The sequence below is a fragment of the Astatotilapia calliptera genome, chromosome 11, assembly GCF_900246225.1.
Source record: "Astatotilapia calliptera chromosome 11, fAstCal1.2, whole genome shotgun sequence".
NCBI classification, from domain to species: Eukaryota; Metazoa; Chordata; class Actinopteri; order Cichliformes; family Cichlidae; genus Astatotilapia; species Astatotilapia calliptera.
The window spans coordinates 17,457,673-17,480,573 of record NC_039312.1 but is presented as its reverse complement, the minus strand read 5'-3'; the positions used below and the strand labels follow the sequence as shown (position 1 = coordinate 17,480,573).

Genomic DNA, 22,901 nt, shown 5'->3' with positions numbered 1-22,901 from the left:
GACTATAATTACTATATTGTTGATGGTGCATTATGTAAGTATTGGAATAATTAATTTTTTCACTTTAACTCATTAATAAGCTGGTTCACAGATTTTTAAAAAAAATGAATATTTAAACATTTTTGAAGCATTTGAGAGTTCAATACCACATTTCTACCCATGGCTTATATTTTAATTATCAGTCTGCTGACAGGCTACAAATTTTTGAAAGAACTCTGCACATTTTATCATAGCTATTTTTCTATGTGTTTCAATTAATCTTCCAGGGTATTTTATCAAACCATCCACTGCAGGACTGAATCCCAAGCCTAAAGGTTGCTGTGACTGTTCAACCAAAACTTGACAGGGAGTCTGGTGTTGATTGTCCAAACGCAATTCTTGTATTTAATATCCATATCCAGGAGTTGTGGCTGGACATCATGCTCCCAACTCTCATTCTCTACCTCCGCAGAAGTCAACAGAGGAATTAACTGACTGTCCAAAGACTTGACTTCATGGTAACTGTTCTCCTGCTCTGTTCTGGATGACTCTCCATCTCACGAAGTTAACCAGTCATGGCATGTATAGTTAGAGCAAGTGAAAACAAATAATGAACTCTAAAGGCCAAAAAATGCCCAAAAGATTTACTTTTTCAAGTGGACCATTAAGGCATTTGCTATAATGGTTCAAGTGATAGTCATGTTATATTTGAACTTTATTGGCATTTTTATTTAGAGTTATAACAACCACAAGAACTTGGTTCTCAAATTAAAGTCACTTTTGGTAATTTCAGTTAAGTCTTCAGAGGCAGGACTGTGGCATATCATGTAATTATTGTGGGGTTTACTTTTTCTTTTCTTTTACAAATCTGTATAGAAGTCTGTGTTAATAATTTGTTTTTAGGAGAACATTATACTAACCTGACAAATTTAATCGGAATTAAGGTATTCAATATTTACATGGATGTTTGTGTTTATATTTCCACAAGAGTCGTTTGTGCGAGTGAATATAATGCTGCATTAATGTTAAGTTGAACTTTTAATTTAATTCCATTGTTCGTATGTTTTAAGCTTAAATTGATCTAATAACTATAATAATGATGTTTAACATAAAATGTCACAATGTGCTTTGCTGACTTAGAAAATATATAATGAATGAAATATTTTCTTTTATCAAGCTGTTTGTGTAGAAAAATAAAATTTTAGATATCATCTCAGTCTTTGTCATTATTACCAGAGCCACTCAATTTGCAAAAGACTGGCTGTTTAAAGGGGAACGATCAATACACAAATATGGATCATGTACAGTGTTAAATGGGACACTTTAGTTATTATTAATAGGAGATTAAAAATACTCTGATTTGCTCAAAGAAAAGAAGCTGCTGTTACCAAGAATAATGATGAACATAACTGATTATTTGTAAATCATTTATAAACCATTTGTTTAGTGTGACAGGTATGGGAGGGGGAACTTGATTTCTTGTAAATCACATGCGGGAAATCTGGCTTGAACTGAGATGGTTACACATTGTGAAAGAAAGGAATAAACACTTTCCAGGCAGCAAGCCAAGCAGGGATATAAAAAGGATTTTTTTAAATTAAACATCTTGTGCTCAGAAATGTTGGCCTGAGAGTCTATTGTAATATGCAAAATTAAAATCTATGTTTTATGTAAATCTGTACAGATTAAGTATATTTTTAACACCAAAATGTTCACACTATGGAAATCACATGTACGTTACACATCTGCGCACATCAGGACACATGCTACATCTAGTAGTATTAAACTGTTATCATATTATGTCTTGAGTGTCATGTAGTTTTATCACTTTAAGATGCAATAGATGTTTTTTCAGCTCAAGCTGGAAAAACAAACCAGGGGGAGGGCAGTGATAAGATCCAAATGTTGTGAAATACAGGGGTGGATGACTAACAAAACCTCAGTTAATCTAAAGTCTGTGTCAAAGCAGGCAAAGAAATCAAAGCAGCGCGATGATGTGCCACATTTTTGTGATACAGCTCCTAATATGGATCGTGGAGTGTTCAGCGCAAAACAGGTAAATTTAGGAAGAACTAAATGTGATGTTTTAATGCGATGTTGACTCATTTATTATTGTTATATAGAAGATTGACATTATAGATTAAATAAATTACATGTATTAGTATTCCCATATATCTTTCCTAAGACTCAACTTGAGTTCATGTTGTAGATAATACTGAACATGCAGCACTGCAGATTGCATAGTTATCGAAAAATCATTTAATGGGAAATAGATTAATGAATGATGCAGCAAACACTATCTTTCATTTTTGTGTGCAGATTCATCATCTCAGCCCCAAATGTGTTTCATGTGGGTGTTAATGAGAAAGTATTTGTCCAGATGGAAACTTGTAACAGACCTGTTAGTCTCTACCTGGAGGATGAGGTTTCTAATACTATTTTGTCTGAGAAGGGAAATGCTTCATGCAGAGAGAAGACAGAACTAGTTAAGCTCAAGGTATGCAAACTTCACCAGAAAGTAAACAATACAGACATTTCAATTTTATTTATATAGCACCAAATCACAACAACAGTTGCCTCAAGTTGCTTAGACAGAACAGAGTAGCAACTACCCACTTTACCCTAACTTTATAATTTACGTCTTTACAGCTAAACATGGATTCTTTGTTAAGATTGCCTCAATTTCCTTCTTACGTTATGCTCGTGGCAGAGAGCCAATCCTTCACACCCAACAGGAAGTTAACAAGGGTTCTGGTGTCAAAACACAGGGGCTACATCTTCATTCAGACAGCTCAGCCAATTTATAACCCAGCAGACAGAGGTAAAAACAAAGTTAAAAAAAATAAATGAAGCAATTCTACAGACTTTACCTAACGGTGAACCTTTAAAAAAAAAGACATTTTATATTCCTTTTATGTTATCGTTCTTTTAGTGAAGTACAGAATCTTCACTCTTGACCACACGATGAGGCCTCATGAGGAACCTGTCCACATATCAGTAATTGTGAGTTATAATTATTAATATTATATATTTTCTTTATAAATATATCTTTGGAAATATAACTTTGAAAGACAGAGACATACAGTTTTCCTGCCTTCTTGTCTTGGTCTGTGTTTTGGTCACTCTATGATAGAATGCTGCTGGAAACAAAATACTGAAAATCATGAAGATTGCAAAGGGAGGAGTACATCAAGACTCATTCCCCATACCTGAAATCTCTCGGTAGGTTACAACAAATTTCAAATAAAAGTGAAGATGTCAAGCAACTTTGACGCTTACTGTACTTTGTTGTTTGTAAAGAACGGGTACGTGGAAGATTACTGCACACTATGAAAATGATGAAGCAAATGCTGCCTTCAGAGAGTTCAAAGTTCAGAAATTTAGTAAGTTTACTATAAACTGATTCACACAGTTTATATTGTTCTTAAAATTCACAGAAAGTATATGTTGACTCGGAAAAATTGTTTATTGTTAAAAAACTCTAGTTTTACCAAGCTTTGATGTGAACATCGCAATGGATCAGAGATACATTTTGTTGACTGATGAAGAGCTTCAATTCACCATCTCAGCAATGTAAGTACTTATTTTCTTTCCGTTGAAATAACTCTGCTGATAAGCTTTCTTTACAAATTAATATCAAGAAAAACCTTGAAAATAGTCAGATCCCATATCCTGTCATTAAACATAGGATGTTCAGCGAAATTAGAAACACCTCCCCGTTGTAGCATGTATGAATAAATACAATAAAAACAAATCTAAAAAAACAAAATATGAACATTTTAAAAGTGAGTTCTGTAATATTGCACATTGTCATGTGTGTGTGTGTGTGTGTTGTATGCTTGTCACAGTTATTGATGTTTGAGTTTGGGTTGTGTGTATGTGGTCAGTATGGAGATCACCTGTGGATAGAAACCATTCCTGAGTCTGTTGGTACTGGTTTGGATTGACCTGTAGCGCCTCCCAGAGGACAGTAGGTCAAACAGGTGAGATGCAGGATGGGTGGAGTCTCTTGTGATTGAGAATAGGGAGCTGCAAGTAATCCCAGTGGAAGGGGTTACATGAAGAGGATGTGGGGCCTGTGGATTCTCTGAGACCCAACAGGATTTTACAACATGCCGTTCTAAAGCAACTTCTATCACAAATAGAAACTGATGAGGTACAACAGTCAGGTCAGGGAGGAGATATCATCCCCGACCTTCAAGACTGAGTACCAAGCCCCAAGAATAACTACTGCGCTGAATGTGCTGAGGGTGACAGCAGCTGACCTGAACGAGGCTCAGCTGGAAATCTGTACCCTGTGTGACCAATTACCCAGACCCAAGACCTCTGCTTGATTGATAATCAGTTAAAATTGTAGATATGATAGTTGTAGGAATGCTTCAAGTGTACATGTTACTATCATATTTCCTTCTTTCTTTCTTTGCTTTTCTTCTTTAGGTACACACATGGTGAAAAGGTTAAAGGAGCTTATCACTGCCAAATTGGAGTTGTAAAAAAACATGGCTCCAGTGATCAGAAAACCACTTTTATCAAGGGTCTAGAGCTGACTGGTTCGGTGAGGATGTAGACAGTCCATTCAAAATTCAAAAATCCTGCTAATTTTAAAATCAGTAACATAATGTAAATCAGCATTGTTGCATTTTTTTAAAGCTTTACTGTTTGTTGCAGGTCAAAGATGGAAATGCAAAGGTTTCTCTTTGGTTAAATGAGACAAATGCAAAACTTCAGAACCAGCTGAGCACAACTGTCTCTAAGATGCAGGAAAATGGAGATCAACTCTATTTGAGAGTGTTTGTTACCAACATACAAAGTAAAGGAGATATTTACATTCATCCGTTTGTAATTATTCAACTGTAGTTTTATTGTTGTTACTTGATCAGTAATGTTCTTTGTAGGTAAGTACACCCTACACATACAATATGTTAGAGTGAAAGATTCGAATATTTTTCATTGTCAATTTATACACGGGATACATACACAGGACATACGAGCCAATCTAAATACTGCTTCTCTTTTACTTTAGTATACTGTAGTTTAGGAATTACAATGTACAATAGTCACAGTAAAGCAAGATATAATTAAATAAATAAAGCATCTTGAAAAACATACAAGGACAGTAGTAGACCAACAGCTGCAGATATGACAGTGTTGAAATCATTCAAACATTGTCCTTTTAGAAGTCAGTCTCACCATGTGGGTAACCCTCTGGAAATGTATTTGAGCAGTTATGTTTTGAGAAAAAAATAGTTGCAGACTCTGGTGTAAACAAGATTTTAGAAACTTTCTACCCTCTAGAAGTTATACTGTTACCACCAGATGTTTCCCGCTGTCTCACCTATATGTCAGCTGGGAGTGGTACAGTCTCTGCATTACCCTAGTTTCACCCATCCATTTTCATTACAACTGCAAAAGCAGTTATAAAAATGGTTAGATGGAATATAATCTCATGAAACTATTAAATTACTGAAACTTAGTGGAAGTAGACTGTCCTACTGTGCAAACACTATATATTACTTTATATGGAAATTTTAATTTAATTGACAGAACTTACACTACAATATGACTGATAATGCAGTTAATATTAATACAACTAAAACCTAAAGAGAAACCCACTGCAATGTGCCAAAGATATGGAGAAATATTAACGCGACCTTTTATTTTTCTTGATAATACTGTGTACATTTTTTGGCCTAGGTGGTGAAATACAAGAGGCAGAAGTTTACCTGCGAATCTTCGCCCACAAATACACGATAGACCTCTCTCGAACTCGATCTCATTTTATTCCTGGATATCCACTGGACATGGTGGTATGTCTGAAACTAACACATGGGAATAGTTACACAAATTACTGGAATGATCTTTAATATAACACTTTTCTTTGTTTTTCATATAGGTGCTCGTGCGTTTGCCAGATGGCTCTCCAGCAGCTGGTGTGCCAGTAAATATTAATCTACCAACATCACAGCCTTGGGAAGGCACCACTGATCAAGACGGGGCACTGTTCAATACTTTTAATGTTCATTATAAAGCTGATTTTACAGTTGAAGTTAGTATCCCCAACCTTATTCAAAGGTGTTGTTTAACAGATTTGATTCCAGTTTTAACTGTTTGTTCATCTGCCTCCAACAGGTTTCTACAAATGGATTACGAGAGAGAAAAATAATGCGACGTGCTTCCTCTCAACATGACAGCTACCTTTACATGACTTTTACCAGCAGGATCTACTCTGTGAATGAATTCCTTACCATAACATTCAACACCATCAACAGCCCACGCAGTGGATATATACACTACATGGTCAGAAATATCTGACTAAATGCAATATTGTGTATTCTCATAAAGGAGCAGCATTTTGTCTTGATTTTACACGTTTTAATTGTCTTTGTTTCAGGTCTTAAGCCGGGGAATTGTAGTAAACACCGGCTCACTCCCACTTGGTATATCAGCTAAACACCAACTGCAGATAACACATAATATGGTTCCATCGTTCCGTGTGATTGGCTACTATCACAACACTAACGGTCACGTCATAGCTGATTCAGTGTGGGTAGATGTCAGGGATGAATGTGAGCTAAATGTCAAGGTAAGTAAACAGAACAGATAAAAAAGTGCAGCACGAGCAGAGAAAACAAAACTATTTCAAATGTGTGCGCTTAAATCTGTTCATTCTCATTAATTTGGATCCTTTTTTAGTGTTCGTTAACCTATAACTTCCATAAGTATTTGGACAAGAACACTGCAGGACACTGTAATATGTCCTATGAATATTAGTTTATCTATGTAATGTCCTCTTATTTTTAAGGGGTTAATAAATTGTTCCAATGATCATTTAGATCATCATATAACACCCCCCATTCCAACACACACACACACACACACACACACACACACACACACACACACACACACACACACACACACACACACACACACACACACACACACACACAGGAAGTGACATTACATACAAATATTTAACTAATGGAAGTGTACAAACATAGCATATATTTAAATAATTTAGATTTACCCCTGTCTACATGTATTTATATTGATAGATTTATTTGATTTTGGTTTTAGAAGTACTATTTGAATTTTCCTTGACTGAACATAAAATAATGAAAATCCTTGTATATCTTAAATGTCTTAATTTAGGTTCAACCCAAAGGTCCATTTGCACCTAAAACACAATCAAAGATAGACTTTGATCTACATGGGAACAGAGCAAAAGTGGCTTTGCTGGCTGTGGATAAGGCCTTCTACGCTCTCAATGCTGACAATAAACTCACACCCAAACAGGTTACAGTCTTACACACTACTTTCATACTTATGGTATTTTTTGTCATTTATAGGTAATCATAGTAGTAAGTCTAAGCTTTTCTTCTCAATTGTCAGGTATTCTCTACTATGAACTCATATGATCTGGGTTGTTCCTATGGTGGTGGACCTGACTCAGCATCAGTTCTGTTAGACGCTGGCTTGGCTGCTGTATCTAACGATCTGTCTGTATGGAGAAAGGGTAAGAGAAAAATTAACATTGAAATGAAAATACTAAATGAAAAGAGTTTGTGTTTTATATTTGGTGTCAAATAAATGGTTGTCTGCTGGAATAGACAGTTATCCAAAATATGGGTTCAAAAAAGTCTTAGGAAGTGCTGATTACACACCACTATTGTGTTATTCTTGTAATATGGGCCCTGTTGACCTTAAAAAGCAACAAGGATTTTTTAAATAGACAAAAGCTGAAAGTTAAAATAAAGCTACTGTTGAGCAAATGTATGAGGTATGCTGACTGTTACTGTTAATTTTATATATATATATTTATTTTATTTTATTTTTTTTCTGTTGCATTCAGACTTTGGCTGTGCTTCACCATCTGTGCGACAAAGACGCTCAGTGGACCTTGAACAGGAAATGATGACCTTAAGTAAGAGGATTCTGGTATTGAAAATGTTAGTCTTATAACAAAAATACCTCCTGAAAGTGCATCATTTGTCTTTTCTCATTCCCTTTAGAACTGAACTACACAGAGGAAAGCCTGCAAGAGTGTTGTGTTCATGGATTTTCTCGAATCCCAATGGAGCGAACTTGTCAGGAAAGAGCAGATCGGGTCCTTCTAGTGAAAAAAAATCCAACTTGTGCTGAAGTCTTTTTAAGGTGCTGCCTTGAAGCCGAGCGTCTAAGACAAAAAATGATCCAAGAAGAACTCCAAAAAGGATTTGGCAGGAGTGAGATAAAAATGACACTTTAAAGATCAACTTCAGTAGCTTTTAATGGGTTATTAAAGTTTGACTATGAACTTTTGTTTGTTTATCTTTTTGTTTTGTTTTGTTTTCAGGTGCAACCGCTGATGATATCGAAGACTTCTTCTTGGACACGTCTCAATACATTCGAAGATATTTTCCCCCAAGCTTTGAATTTGTAGAATTTGAAGTCACCAACAAAAGAACGTAAGCATTTTTAATGTTAATAAACATATTTCATTTTTTCCATTTCCAGTCAAATACAGTGGTTAGATGCGTAATTACACTATGCAGTAGCTTTGTCTATGTACTCATCTTTATTGGTGTTGCTGGGAATACTGTGAGTGTGATTATTTCACTTAAGCAGCTTATCTTTGAACCCCAGTATAAACTGTGTCATTTGTCTGATTGATTTGATTTAATTTGATTTCTCTTCATCAAAAACTCTTGTAGCTACTCATTGCTCCTTCCTGATTCCATCACCACATGGGAGATTCAGGTTGTCACATTATCTCCATCCACCGGTAATAATAACTCTGTGCTTTATAAACACATCACAGATATTTTTGACAGGAGCTCCTTAACTGCAACTTATTTCTATTCACTCAGGTTTCTGTGTCGTTAAGCCAGAGGAGATCAGAGCCTTTAAGACGTCATTTGTGTCTCTGAGACTGCCCTCATTTGTGAAAAAATTTGAGCAGCTGTCGGTTTCACCTGTTATCTACAACTATGATGACTCCGAACTGCAGGTAGATTAACCTCAACATCAGCGCTGAGTGTCACTGGAAACAGTAACTACTTTGTGTGGAATAAGTAAAGATTTTTCTGTCTTCTTGGACACCTGCATGTTCACAGGTGGCAGTGCACATGGAACAAACTGAAGGGCTTTGCTCTCCTGGTTCAGCCACCACCTCATCTTACGTTAACATTACTCTTGCACCCCAATCCTCTCAGTTTGTCTCCTTCTCTGCTGTGCCCATGGTCGCTGGTCCAATACCCATCAAAATACGTCTCTATGATATGGAGAATAGCTTCGGAATAGATGCAATAGAAAAAACTTTGAATGTGCAGGTGAGTGAAATGCATTAGTTTATCGTTCTATGAAATGTTTTTTATAGTAATTAACAATCCAAACCAAGGCATCTTATGTTATAGATGGAAGGATTTGAAAAGAGAGAAGAAGAAGAAACCATAGTCCTCAACTTAGATGGTGAGTGATTCGGTATTTCTCAGTAAAACCTTCATGTCAGATGTTATCTTTATATCAGCTTACTTTTGTTATGATAGGGAGAAGCTCAAAGACCTTGATCATTGATGGATCCTTACCAGATGACACAGTCCCTGACTCCAGCTCCAATATATTTGTTTCAGTAGAAGGTAGACACTGAGAGACACAGACATACAACTCACAGACGTTCGTAAATAGCTGCACTCTTAACTTTCCAGTGTTCTCATCTAACAGGGAAGGGATTTGGCAGTTCATTTGCACGAAAACTTCTTTCTCCTGAAAAAATTGCTAAGATGATCGTTTTGCCAACTGGATGTTTAGAGCAGACAATGTCAAAACTGGCTCCCACAGTTCTAGCTGTCCGGTACCTTGACTTGAGCAATCAGTGGCTTGAGCTGCCTCCTGGAAGCAGAGATGATGCTCTTAATAAAATTGAGCATGGTAGGTACACACCAGAACAGTTAATTCCTTGTATAACTACATCTTTATTATTTATTGAGGATGTTTGTAATTGTAATTTCTAATATTTTTGGCTTATCTCTTGAATCCATTCTTTGTCTTTAAAAAATACTTTAAAAAAAAGAAAAAAAAAAGAAAGGAACTCAATTTCAATTTTATTTATTTATAAAGCACCTCATCTCATGCACCTCACATCTCAAGATGCTTTATATTGTAAGGTAGACCCTACAATAATACATACAGAGAAAACATCACGAGGCTGTATTAGTGGCCATTCTCCAAATGTGAATGAGTACTTTTTAGCTGGATTAAGTTTTTCTTCATTATGTTATTGGTTTCTCTGTTGCAACAGCAACATATTTGTAATGTCACCCCCAGCGTAAACAAGACTCAATGAGAGACTACACATCTCCCTATTATAGGTGTTCCTCTCTAAAGTAGGCTTATAAAGTAGAACGAAGTTTACTTTTATAGATACACCATGAGGAAAAAATCCACTACATATACTCTTGTTAGCGCCCCGTATTGTGAAGCAATTGGATGACATTTCCTGCCACAACCCCTGAAACATTTATTAACTGAATAAATTAATTACGTAACAAGACTTATGATGTGACACAAACACAATTACTATTGTGCTGCATTCTTTCACTGGATCAGGTGAAGAACTCTGTCTTTTAAACCTTATAAATCAACTATTTTGGTGTAACTGGTTCTCAACCAGTTCTTCTTTTTTTTTTTTTTTCAAATGTTCTCTTCTTCAATTTCCATTAAAAATAACAAATAATATATATAATATTGATCTGTGGCACTGAAAATTAGGTTGGGCTGGTCGATTGAATATGTTGTCTGGTGTAACTGAAAAAGCAGTTATGTTGTAAATATTATATACATACATATATATATATATATATATTTAATCAGGCTATACGTGGGTTATGACAAAATGGGGAACCAAAGCTGATGGATCTTATGGCTCATTCTATACAATGCCACACAGCAGTAATTGGTGAGTATTTGTTATTGCCACTATTATTATTACTTCTTCAATTTTTGTTGTTTTTTGGTTGTTACTGTCACAGTGTCACATAAAAACAAATTTTCTTCATTTTTACTCTGTACGACTATTAAACAAACTTTTTCATATGCTCTTTTCACTTGTTTATCTTCTTTTGTCCTCAGGGTGACTGCCCTTGTAGTGAAAATATTTTCATTGGTGGCACAACGCCAAACAGCCGTTTTTGGACTGCAGGGTCGAATTAATAAAGTTGTGCCAGAAATAAATATCAGGAAACCAGTCAAATACCTGCTCAAAATACAGAATACTCAGGATGGGTCGTTCAGTGATCCAAATCCTGTGATACACAGAGGAGTCCTGGTAACTTCTCTCAAAAGTTAAAACATGGTCTGCATGTTGGCCTATATGTAAACCCAGTATCAGATTTTTATAGATAAATCTGAAGTACATACATTTGAATGCACACTACTGTTTCTGTGTGTTTAATGTAGAAAGGCAAAAACCAAGATGCATCCATGACTGCGTTTATGACTATTGCATTGTACCGGTCCCTTGAATTCCTCCAGCTTGAAGTGCGAAATGATGTGGTAAGTTGATATTTGAACCTACTGTCTGTGCTAACTGTTATTAGCAGTGACAGTGGGACAACGTAGTCAATCATCTCAAAAGCTAATTAAAATATCAAGAGTCAAGTTGCACTGAGGATGAATCCTCATAATTCTGATGACTCATCAAATACAAAAATACGCTTAACAGAAGTTTATTTTATGATCAAATTTCAAACACTATTGATCAGAAAAATGAAGAAAGCAGAACGTCATCAAAAGTTGGAATGATAACATTTAATTTAAATAGTAATATCTCCCAGTACAACATGTTTGTATGATTATGATGTTTCTCTTATAAATGGCAATTAATAATTTGCATTGGAACTTTTAATTTTTTTTTCACTTATTCTTTATTCTGCCGCTAGGAAGCAAGTATTTTGAGATCGACATCATATCTCCTATCACACCTAGCGGAGCTTCAGCATCCCTATGCCATTGCCATTACAGCCTATTGCCTCTCAGTGTGCCTGCCAGAAGGAACAGATCATTCACGTACATGGGCAAAACTTAAAGCAGGGGCTGTTAAAAGTAGGTGTATCTGATATTCTTATGTAAGGGCTGTTTCTGCATCACCATAATAATGTTAGTCCGGGATCAAAATTGCAACTAACCAGCCATATTGTTGTGATGTCATTGCTTTGAAATATGGGAAAAAAGAAAAACAAATTCCCTTCATTATGTAGAACTCTTTTCTGGAACAAATGGTAAGCATTTCAAGTGATTTATTTAATAAGTTATATAGTATAATAAATAAATGATCAAGTTAGGTTTGGTGTTAGCCAACTTCAGGCTTGCTCCTCCCCCTTTTGTGAGTGTGGACGCTTCCTCTCTTTGCTCTTTAAATGTTTTGCTTCTTTTCCCAGGAGAAGCTGGGACCCTGCTTACTAGAAGGTTTTCAAATTTCTGTACTTTTAGGTGACAGAAGGAGACATGTGGCCTGGTCAAAACACAGAGAGCGGCACTCTAAAAGATCTTTAAATATAGTAAACATACCTTGTGTGCCACAGACTGCTCCCAAACACTCTAAAACACTTAAGTTGGCTTTATTAAACATTAGATCCTTAGCTGGGAAAACATTTTTAATTAATGATAACTGTTTTTAACTGAAACTTGGTTGGACCAAAGTAACAGTGGAGCTGTTCTCATCGAGACGACCCCTCCTAACTACAGTTTTATCAGTGAGGCCAGGGTGAGCAGGAGAGGGGGGGGGGGGGGGGGGGGGGGGGGGGGGGTTGCTGTCTTATTCAATGAATCATTTCAATGTAAGCAGCTATCACCTGGAAGTTTTCAGTCTTTTGAATATGTGGCTTTACGGCTGAAGGCCCCATCCAAAGTTGTGTTTCTTTTTCTCGGTATGTAACAGAGGCCACACATAATAGAGGACACACTCTTGACCTACTGATCTCCAAGGGTCTGAGCATTTCAAAGGTTACTGTGTCTGATGTGGGCCTGTCTGATCATTACTGTGTTTTCTTTGAAAGTAAAATCTCAGCCCACGTAAATATATCAACAACAGTGATCACAAAAAGGTGTATAACTGAACACAGTAGTGCAATTTTTAACCAGGTCTTCCCATTAACACCTGACCTGTCCAGAGGTTCAGTCAATGAGCTCGTCAATAGCTTCAATGCTAAAATGTTAAATGTAATGGACTCTATTGCTCCCATTAAGGTGAAGATTATCTCTGGAAGGAAAAAGTCTCCCTGGAGAAACTCCACACTGGTGAAAAATGAAAAAAGAGAGTGTAGGAAAGCTGAGCGCAGATGGAGAAAAACAAACCTCCAGGTCCACTATGACATCTATAAAGAGAAACTTCACAATTATAATTCACAACTGAGGAGTGCAAGGAGGTCCTACTTCTCTGACATCATCACTAAAAACAGTCATAATGCTCGGGTCTTATTTTCTACAGTTGACAGGCTAACAAACCCTCCTGTGTCAGTGGCAGCTAAACTTCATTCGACCATGGCCTGCAATGACTTCGCCAAATTCTTCACAGACAAAATCCAAAAGATTAGACAAGCAATTGGTATATCAACAGCAGATTCAGAATATGTACTGTGTCCACCGAAAAACTGTTTAAACACCATAAAACAGTTTCACCCTATTAACAGCAAAGACCTGGAGGACATCTTAGGTCAACTGAACTCCTCCTCTTGCTGTTTAGATGTCCTGCCAACAAGTTTTTTCAAAAAGGTCTCAAAGACTTTGGAGTCAGACCTGTTACAGATCGTCAACTTTTCTTTAATGTCAGGTGTGTTTCCAGAACCACTAAAAACTGTAATTAAACCTATACTGAAAAAGGACAATCTTGACAAGACACAAATGAACAACCACAGGACGATCTCAAATCTCCCATTTTTAAGTAAGATCATTGAAAAAGCAGTTTCAAGTTTTTTATCAAGGATAAAAGATCTGATGTCTCAACAGGACCTGGAAAAACCAGTTCATGTATTCATCTTTAGTAGGCTTGATTACTGTAACAGCATCTTTACAGGTCTACCTAAAAAATCAGTCAGACAACTACAGTTCATTCAGAACTCTGCTGCTCGAGTCCTCACTAAGACCCAAAAAAGTGGACCACATCAGTCCAGCTCTGAGGTCTTTACACTGGCTGCCTGTCCGTCAGAGGATAGACTTTAAAGTTCTGATGCTGGTCTATAAAGCTCTGAATGGTTTAGGACCAAAATACATCAGTGACCTCCTGGCCCAGTATGAACCTTCCAGATCCCTCAGGTCATCTGGATCCGGTTTTTTATCAGTTCCCAGAGTCAGAACCAGACACGGAGAAGCTGCATTCAGCTTTAATGCCCCATATATCTGGAACAAACTCCCAGAAAGCCTCAGATCAGCTGAAACACTCGGTTTATTTAAATCCAGGTTGAAGACTCACCTGTTCTCAGCTGCATTTGAATAAAGCACCAAATCCACACTTTTAAGCTTAAATTTCAAAACTTATATTTTAACTACTGATTTTATCTATTGTTCTGATTTTATCTACAGTTTTTTTAATCAATTTTAAATCATGCTTTTTATTTTTTAATGTCTCTCTAAAGCACTTTGAATCACCTTGTTGTTGAATTGAGCTATATAAATAAACTTGCCTTGCCTTGCCTTGCTAAGGTAACCCCTGACTCATGCTAAGTAGTCTAGCCAAAAGTAGCCAAAAGTATAGACCAGTGACTAGGCTTGACAGGATTACAACAGGAACTGAGGTGAATGCAAGTGAAAAAGATACACAAAAGATACAATTTACAATTTCAACAATACCAAGTAATAAGCTGTCATAACAAAGCAAACAAACCAAAAAAAAACAAAGTTCTATTAGTCAAGTCAAGATTGCTTTTAATTTCAGTTCTGTTATTGTTTTGTTACCGGTAGAAAAGAATGAAGTTCTTTAACAAGGGTTCAGTTCAGTCTGGGCACCAGCTCGCCATCTCCATCCGGAGAAAATCCAGGAATCAGTTCAAGCTGCTTTTTAGACACCAAAATAAATACAAGATGAGGTATCAGGGCGAACATAGCAAGGCACACAGTCACACGGTCTCTCTAGCTCATGCTCCTATCAACAAGAAGACCCCAATAGTTCAGCATGGACTGTCTGCAGCCTGTCTTGTTTACTTCTCAAAGTGCAAAAGACCTAGCTAATACGTGATGGTGATCCTCCTGCTTGGAAGGCGGGACGAGCATTGCTTCTAAACTAGTATCACCCATCGCGATCTGTGAAGCAGGAAAATAAAATTAGAGAGAGGATTGCACCTCTTTTCAAAACAAGTATTTTTTTCAAGTAAAAGTGTGAAAATGCAATGATACAAATAAAAGGGAGAAAGAAAGAAATTTGAAAAATAAAAGAAATTTTCTCAGCTAGGTTACACTAACTTCTTGGCTAAATGCTTAAACAATGTCAATGGTCAGTTCCAATGTTTACTCTGGAACAAAATTATTATGATTATGTAGGAACAACACCAACACTGAGAACTCGATTGGACTGGACTTACCTTCAATGCACAAAGTCTGGGTGATCGGTGTACAATCCACTGTTGCTATCTGTAATTTAAATTGAATTTCTCGATATTGCTAATAATGGATGATCAACTGAGAAAAGTTGGGATATCTGGAAAGAAGGATCACTTAGCATTATATTGTTTAATAATTACATTACTCTTTGCTGTTATTTGATTTATTTGTTTATGCATCTTTAATTACCAGGGAAAGATGGCTGTTCTTTCTGGCCATCTGATGATAACCAAAAGGTGGATGCTATCACAGTAGAGACAACAGCCTATGCTCTCCTAACTGCAGTTCAGCTTGGGCATGTGAAAGAGGCTGATGAAATAGCCTGCTGGTTAAACTCCCAAGAAAACTATTATGGAGGCTTCAAGTCAACACAGGTGATTAGGCTACAGCCAAAGAGTACATCTTTGAATGGAGCTCCTGTTTCCCTTTTTGTCTGACATCATATATTCACCATCAGAGTAGAGATATTAAATATTATATTAATAAGTTCTTACCATTCCCAGGATACCCTCGTGGCCCTGGAAGCCCTCGCGGAGTATGAGCTAAAGAAATCTGCCAGTTCTGAAACAAGAATGAAAGCAGAGTTCACATCCCCAACAAGGAATGAAATTGTAACACTTCAACTGGAAAATAAGAAGGAAAGAGTGGAAACTGACTTGAAGGTATCATAAAACATTGCACTCAGACATATCTATATAAGATTAAATCCCATTCTGAATTTTTTTCTAAATACATTTTTTTGTGTCTGTTGTTCTAGAAATTTACAGGGAACAAAATCACTGCAAATCTGACTGGAAAAGGAGAAATTAAGTTTAAAGTATGTTGGATTCACTTCTTTGTTTTTATATTATGAATCAGATCTATAATTGACTCTAAATGTCCCTTGTAGATTGTTAAGGCTTACCATTTATTGGAACCCAAGGATGAATGTGACCAGGTGTCTATCAGTGTCAGAGTGGAGGGGAAAGTGAAGTACACTGGTGAGATTTGTAAATGCTAACAAATCACAACTACTGATAAAAGGCACACACTTACATTAATCTTTGTCTATCTAGCTCCGATATTAGAAAATTATGAATACTATGACTACGATGATGCAAAACAAGACCAGGAAGACCTGGGACGAACAGCCATTGAGGGGTCTGATGCTCACACCCGATACAGGAGAACTGTTGATAACAACTTAAGTACAAAAGAGGCTGTTACCTACACTGTCTGTGTCAGGTTAGTTAAAAAAATCCACATCACATTTATTATTTATTAATATACACAAAAGAAAGAACTCTGCAATAAAAAGTCCACAACTCCTGAGCCATCTCAGAACATCTCTTTTCCTTTCCGTGGCCATAGGCAGAAGAGCAATCTTACAGGAATGGCCATTGCTGACATCACATTACTGAGTGGATTTAAGGCTGAAACTAAAACTTTGGAGAGGGTTAGTGGGTGTCTTTTCTTACTCTTCATCACTGTGTCCCTTGCTTGCTCAGCAGGAGCAAGGGAGGACCACATCTGTTTTAGTCACCTGTGGTCCTGGGTGTCACATCTGGATGCTGATATCAAAGGAAATAAAGGGCACATAATAAAACAAGCCATTATTATTAGGGCACAAATCAGTCCTGCAGTCAATGAATACTTAAAGTCCAATAATTATAAACAGCAAAAGTTCAGACAAATAATGTCATATTTTGGAGGAGTGAGGGCCCAGAAGCAGACTCTACAGGTAAACAGATGTAAGCAAAAAGTTAACCTTTTTGGTTGATAGCAAACTCCAAATAAACTAAAACTAGCATAGAACATGTAGTGAACACAACAGTAAAACACAAACAACAGTAAAACACTTTAAGTACACTCAGACACAAAAGGGCAATTAGGGAGGAGTGGAAACATGAGTGTACCACAGCTAATAAGCAACAAGAAAACTTGGAAAGTAAACCTAAATACAAAGCAGGAGAGACAAAGGACTATCAAACTAAAGCAGGAAGTAAAAACTGTAGCTCAGTAGAGAATGCAAAGACATGCATGAACTTAACAAAAGTTCAAATAGAGGGTGACTGGGGTGTGACCTATAACAAGCTATGATCATCATGCCATCATGTTCACATGAAAGAGGTATCATGTGTTTGCGTCATGTGATATGTTTCTTGTGTCATTTTTTTATCAGTACAACTTGCACTTTAGGAACAAATGGTAACACCTGGATATGTTTAATATTCTGTGCTTCTGTGAATCAAGGTGTTTAAATCATTTTGTCTGGCATGTAGTAACGTTTTAGCCTTTTTAGCTGCATTTGGACACAGGCAGTATAAACACAGATTTCAAAACTCCAAATACACTTATTTTTAAACTGACAATCAACAAGAACAAAGCTTCTTTAGGCCTATAGCCATAAAATTGCTTTGAAATATCTTACAGCTAGCAGAAAAAAGAAGCAAGGGATGAAGTTCCATTCTGTAAGAATCAAGGTTTCTCATTGATGCTTGTTAGAGAAGGAGAAAAGCTTCATATGATCAAACAAAAGACCATATATTAGCTGTGTCCCAATTCCTAGGCCGATTACGTCACAGCCAGGCGACGAAGGCCATCCCAATTCGAAGGATGCACCAAATGGGGCAGACAAATGCGTCCTTCATTTTCCCTGATTTGAAAGATTGGTTGGGTGTATCCTTTGTGGCCCAAACTATCCCAGAATTCATAGCGCGCCCAACCAATTCCAGTTTCTAACAATGGCGGCAGCTACTTAGTTTTAATATTACTCTTTCTGGTTCACAAACTAAACCTTTAAGATATTTTCAGGCGAGAATGTAGCTGTGTAAACTTCAAATATCTGCTCGATTAATCAAGACATCACATATTTGCAAAAGTCTGTTGCCCCACTGGGAGGTCGAGGCTCACTAGAACCGGTGAGAACACTGGACTCCCGGCACATTATTTTCAGCTGGGGAAGGAAAAAGGAAGGGAAATAACTAAATGGAAAGATAACACACATGGACATGAATAGATAAAATACAAAGGAATAAAAGGAAATCAAAGGTAAACTTCAGAAACTTCCTTTTTGCTATAACGTAGAATCAATTAATTCTTGTCTTCTCCAGCTAATGGAGCCATCTGAGCAATACATTTCCCATTTTGAGGAGTCTTTTGGAAAAGTTCTGCTCTACTTCAATGAGGTACTGCTGAATTCAAATTATATACAATAATTGTACTTGGCCAACACTGAAACATTTTTTTAATCTCTCTAGCTTTTTAAATCTGAGGAATGTATTAGTTTTGAAGCTACACAGCAGGTACCGGTTGGTCTTCTACAGCCTGCTCCAGTCTCGTTCTATGATTATTATGAACCAAGTAAGATTTTCATTTCAGAAATTTCTGTATGTATTTGTTAGGAAAGAAGGGATTTTATCATCAGGACTATTTGTGTTTTTCCTGCAGATCGAAAGTGTACTGTGTTCTATTCTGCACCGCAAAGAAGCAAAATGGTCTCCACATTGTGTTCGGAGGACGTGTGCCAATGCGCAGAAAGTAGGAAAATACTTTTACTGTTCAATCTTTATTAGGGCCTCTGTCTAAACTGAAACATCTAAATCTGGAAAACACTGAAACAGTCAAATTAATGTAACTATCTCAGCTGAAACAATCTTTATTTTATTATCAGTGCTGTTTGTAAAGCATAACTCAAAATTAGATGAAATTTTCTTTAAACTGCTTTTGCCACAGACCACTAGCCCATATTTGTGATTGGGCTGCACAGACTCTGTTGAAACTCCTTTTTCATTTAATGTAAGAAAGAAATTTTTCACAGGGCTCATTAAGGGTGCACCTAAATACACCCACATCGGATGAGCGAGACATAAATAAAGCCATAGTGGCTCGGATGTCTCCAGGATTAACAAGGTGTGCGTCAGGTGTTGAGGTACCAGGGTATACTGATGAGAATTAGGCTACTAGGACAAAGCATAAGTTGATAAGGGATGATAATAGAGAACTGCTGTAACGCTACTATACATGTAACCCTAGTGAAAGAGGATGTGGGACCGATGAATTCTTCATCTAGACTAACATTCAAAACACTGGTAGCTCAGTGTTCCAACATTTTCAAGAAGCAACTGCTATTGCAACTAGAGATTGATGAGATACAACACAAATGCTATAGCAAGGGAGAATCAGGATATCAGGTTAGGAGGGAGATATCATCATCCCCACACACTGAGATCAGGTATCAAGAAAAAACAGGTACATTAAAAGCCAGAGCAACTGACCTGAAAGAGAAGATCCCGGCTAAGCTGGACCCTCCATGAATGAATACCAAAACTCTGAACATCTACCATAAGATTTAATCCAGAGTTACAGAGTATCCCTACTGCGACCATCACTGAAATCAACCAGGTGATCTATATCACAGCAACAGTTATCCTTCAGATACTTGGCTACAAGATGAAGGGCCACAAGGAGCAGTACCCTGTATGGATAAGGAGACTAGAGGTCAAGATAAAGGTCAGTTAGCCAACTGCAGAACAGTGTTAACTGACAAAGGCTCTAAGAAGTAATCCGAGGCCTGCCAAAAAAAGGATCCCAGCCTTGGCTCACCCCTTGATGAGGTAGAATACAGAGATAGAAGGCAGGAGAATAAACCAGCTATACTCCACTGAACCATTCAAGGAGTACTCTAGGTGGCAGGGGAACAATATGAGAACAGCCCCACTCAGCCTGGAAATGAAGGAAAACTAGAAAAACATATGGGAGAAGGATGCAACACATAACAACGATGCTTAGTGGTTAGTGGGTCTAAAAGCAGCCCGCAGCCACCTCTCTGAACAGGATTATCATAACCAAAGTGTCTGTACTGGAACATTTGTGCTGAGTAAGACCTGAGGTCAAAATGTGATAACCAAGCTAAGATCCTATCAGACTAATAAACTGGTGATGGCTAAGCAGCCAGACAAAGTAGTAGTGGAGAAGCAGAGGAAGATGGCTGCAGCAATAGATCTAGCTATACCAAGTGATAGCTACATCAGGCAGGAAGAGCACGAGAAGCTTGAGAAATGCCAACCTGAAGGCCACATGAAGTTTGTAGGTACTGACTCTGCAGAAATCTGGCGACCTCTGTGCGCTCGTGCCTCAAAATCTGCCAACCCCACACTGTGATTTGACTGCCCTACCACTTTGTGGCTGAATTGCTGTTGTTTCCCATCGCTTCCACTTAATTATAATACCAACACTTGACTCTGGAATATTTAGCTGCAAGGGCAGGTGCATCCTATCATGGTACCACGCTGGAATTCACTGAGCTCCTGAGAGCGAACCATTTGTTCACAAATGTTTGCAGAAGCATGCTTAGGTACTTGATTTTAGATACCTGTGACCATGGAAGAACACCTGAATTTAATGATTTGGATGGGTAAATGAATACTTACTATACTGGTAATATAGTATATGCAGTAATATATATCGACCGTCCGTGAATGTTACTGTAGTCTATAAATGAGAAATATTGATTTAAACCCAAAATGCATCATATGACTGTAAAATCACCCTGCTGTGTAATCGATTATCATGCAAACAATGAATGAATGACATCTACCAATGAATATTAGATAGTGTTTGAAAGCAATTAGCTTAATATGCACACATTCTGACAAGTATTTGTGAATAAAAGCATTCCAGTGCCTTATTAGGTTGATGTATAATTGAAAACTCACTCATGTTCATTCATGTTTTTATAGGACCTTGTCATAAACTACAAGATACATTCAATCGAAGAAGAAGAATTAGGAAGATTAACCGTGTCCAACATGCTTGCTTCTTCCCTATCGTAGATTATGGTGTGTATTCTAAACAAAACATTTATTTGCATCAAATAATAACTGCTTGCTATCATGATTTTTAAATATTAATCATATTAAGCCTTTTTTTTTTTTGTTTTCCAGCATACATTGTTGAGGTCACCAGCATTTCTGTGAAGAGTAACTTTGAGCTGTACACTACTTCTGTAATTGACGTTCTCAGATCAAGTAAGTGAACTAACTACAAGCCTTATAAGATGCTGTAAAACTGACTCTTATATCGTATGTTTCATTATGTTTATTAAAAAGCTTTCTTTAAATATTATGATTATAATGAATATAATTTATTGAGTCTAATCCTTCTGCTAGATAACGATGCGTCAGTGAGTAAGAACTCAGTCCGAGTGTTTGCTAAGAGGGTTCACTGCAAAGGAAAATTACACTTGGAAAAACAGTATCTCATCATGGGCAAAGATGGCACGACAAAAGATTCAAGTGGAATGTGAGTATGTCAGTGATATTAAGGAAAGTGTGTTTTCATAAAATGATTCTCTGGTCAACCATTTTTTCTTTTTATAGGATGCAGTATCTGCTGGAATCAAACACGTGGGTTGAAAAGAAACCTTCAGTAGAATGTAGTAAAAGTGTCAATAAATATGTTTGCAAGGAGTTTGATGAGTTTGTAGATGAGTACAAGGTGGATGGCTGCAGACAGTGAAGCAACCTGCTCTCATTTTCATTTTCATGCAAGTCAGTTAAATGAATTTCCCATCAGATACACAGTTAGCATGGATGTTAAGAGTTTCTGTTGTTGCTTTTACTTTTTGGCTTATTCTACTGCCACATCACATAGTTGCACATGTATGTTCTGCATGTATCTAGTGATTTGGCTTTTCCTTTGCTCCTTCTAAACTGCTTTAATAAAATATCCTGCATTCAAAAAGTCTAAATTCTGGACATTCCCTTTTTAACCTTTTGTGAAACAGCAAAGGTAAAAACCTATGTTTTATCACAGGTTACTCTACCATTAAAAATGAACAGATTCTTGAGGTCTATTAAAGGCCACTAATTTTCATTAGTTAGTTACCAAGCGCACAGATTTAGAGGAGAGCTGCTGCTACACTGACAAGCACGCAATCAGAGGGAGCAGGATCAACATCAGGAGGGCAGTTAGAGCTGGGCGAGTATCCTTCCTGCCTCCATCTGACCTCAGTCTGCCTACTGGGTGATAATCATAGCATTAGAGATTAAGACTTTTTAAACAGAGACCCTATTAACTATTAGCAAAATCACATACAGATAAACTCTGTTTTAGCACCCTGTAACACTTTTAACATAAAAGGCTGGATGTTAAGTCCTTTTACCCTCTCTCAGATGTAAAGAGAGGTAATGCCATCTTTCTCAACACTAGCTACCCATGAATCAAAATGGTATAAGCTTATGACTCAGTCACGTTGTGATTTAACCTGTAACCTTTAACCATTTATTTATATGCAAAACAATGTTCTGTGTTTCATTTAAATCGTCTAATATTGAGCAAATGACATTGCATGTGTATTACAGTACTAGTCC

At 37.0% G+C, this 22,901-nt stretch overlaps 1 protein-coding gene across 1 annotated transcript; it reads left to right on the top strand.

Moving 5' to 3' along the window:
• The first annotated feature begins 1,938 nt into the window (after positions 1–1,938).
• LOC113031913 (complement C4-like) lies at positions 1,939–22,273 on the top strand. Its single transcript, XM_026184442.1, has 41 exons — positions 1,939–2,035; positions 2,299–2,476; positions 2,629–2,800; positions 2,912–2,982; positions 3,113–3,201; positions 3,280–3,362; positions 3,465–3,552; positions 4,417–4,534; positions 4,648–4,789; positions 5,674–5,786; positions 5,873–6,025; positions 6,109–6,276; positions 6,371–6,562; positions 7,132–7,275; positions 7,372–7,495; positions 7,832–7,903; positions 7,992–8,204; positions 8,315–8,426; positions 8,673–8,743; positions 8,829–8,968; positions 9,075–9,290; positions 9,375–9,429; positions 9,507–9,596; positions 9,682–9,888; positions 10,831–10,915; positions 11,089–11,284; positions 11,416–11,511; positions 11,898–12,060; positions 15,742–15,923; positions 16,053–16,211; positions 16,307–16,366; positions 16,439–16,529; positions 16,605–16,773; positions 16,900–16,984; positions 18,642–18,716; positions 18,789–18,891; positions 18,979–19,068; positions 21,270–21,368; positions 21,474–21,557; positions 21,699–21,831; positions 21,909–22,273. Exons 1-41 carry the CDS (start codon positions 1,971–1,973, stop codon positions 22,045–22,047), a joined length of 5,085 nt encoding a protein of 1,694 aa, XP_026040227.1. The 5' UTR covers positions 1,939–1,970; the 3' UTR covers positions 22,048–22,273.
• Positions 22,274–22,901: the final 628 nt, after the last annotated feature.

Excerpts from the sequence above, each read along its gene's own strand:
- LOC113031913 (XM_026184442.1), top strand. The coding sequence starts at position 1,971 with ATGATGTGCCACATTTTTGTGATACAGCTCCTAATATGGATCGTGGAG. Across the intron at positions 2,983-3,112 it reads CTGTCCACATATCAGTAATT|AATGCTGCTGGAAACAAAAT; the intron begins GTGAGTTATAAT and ends ACTCTATGATAG. Across the intron at positions 16,774-16,899 it reads ACCTACACTGTCTGTGTCAG|GCAGAAGAGCAATCTTACAG; the intron begins GTTAGTTAAAAA and ends CCGTGGCCATAG.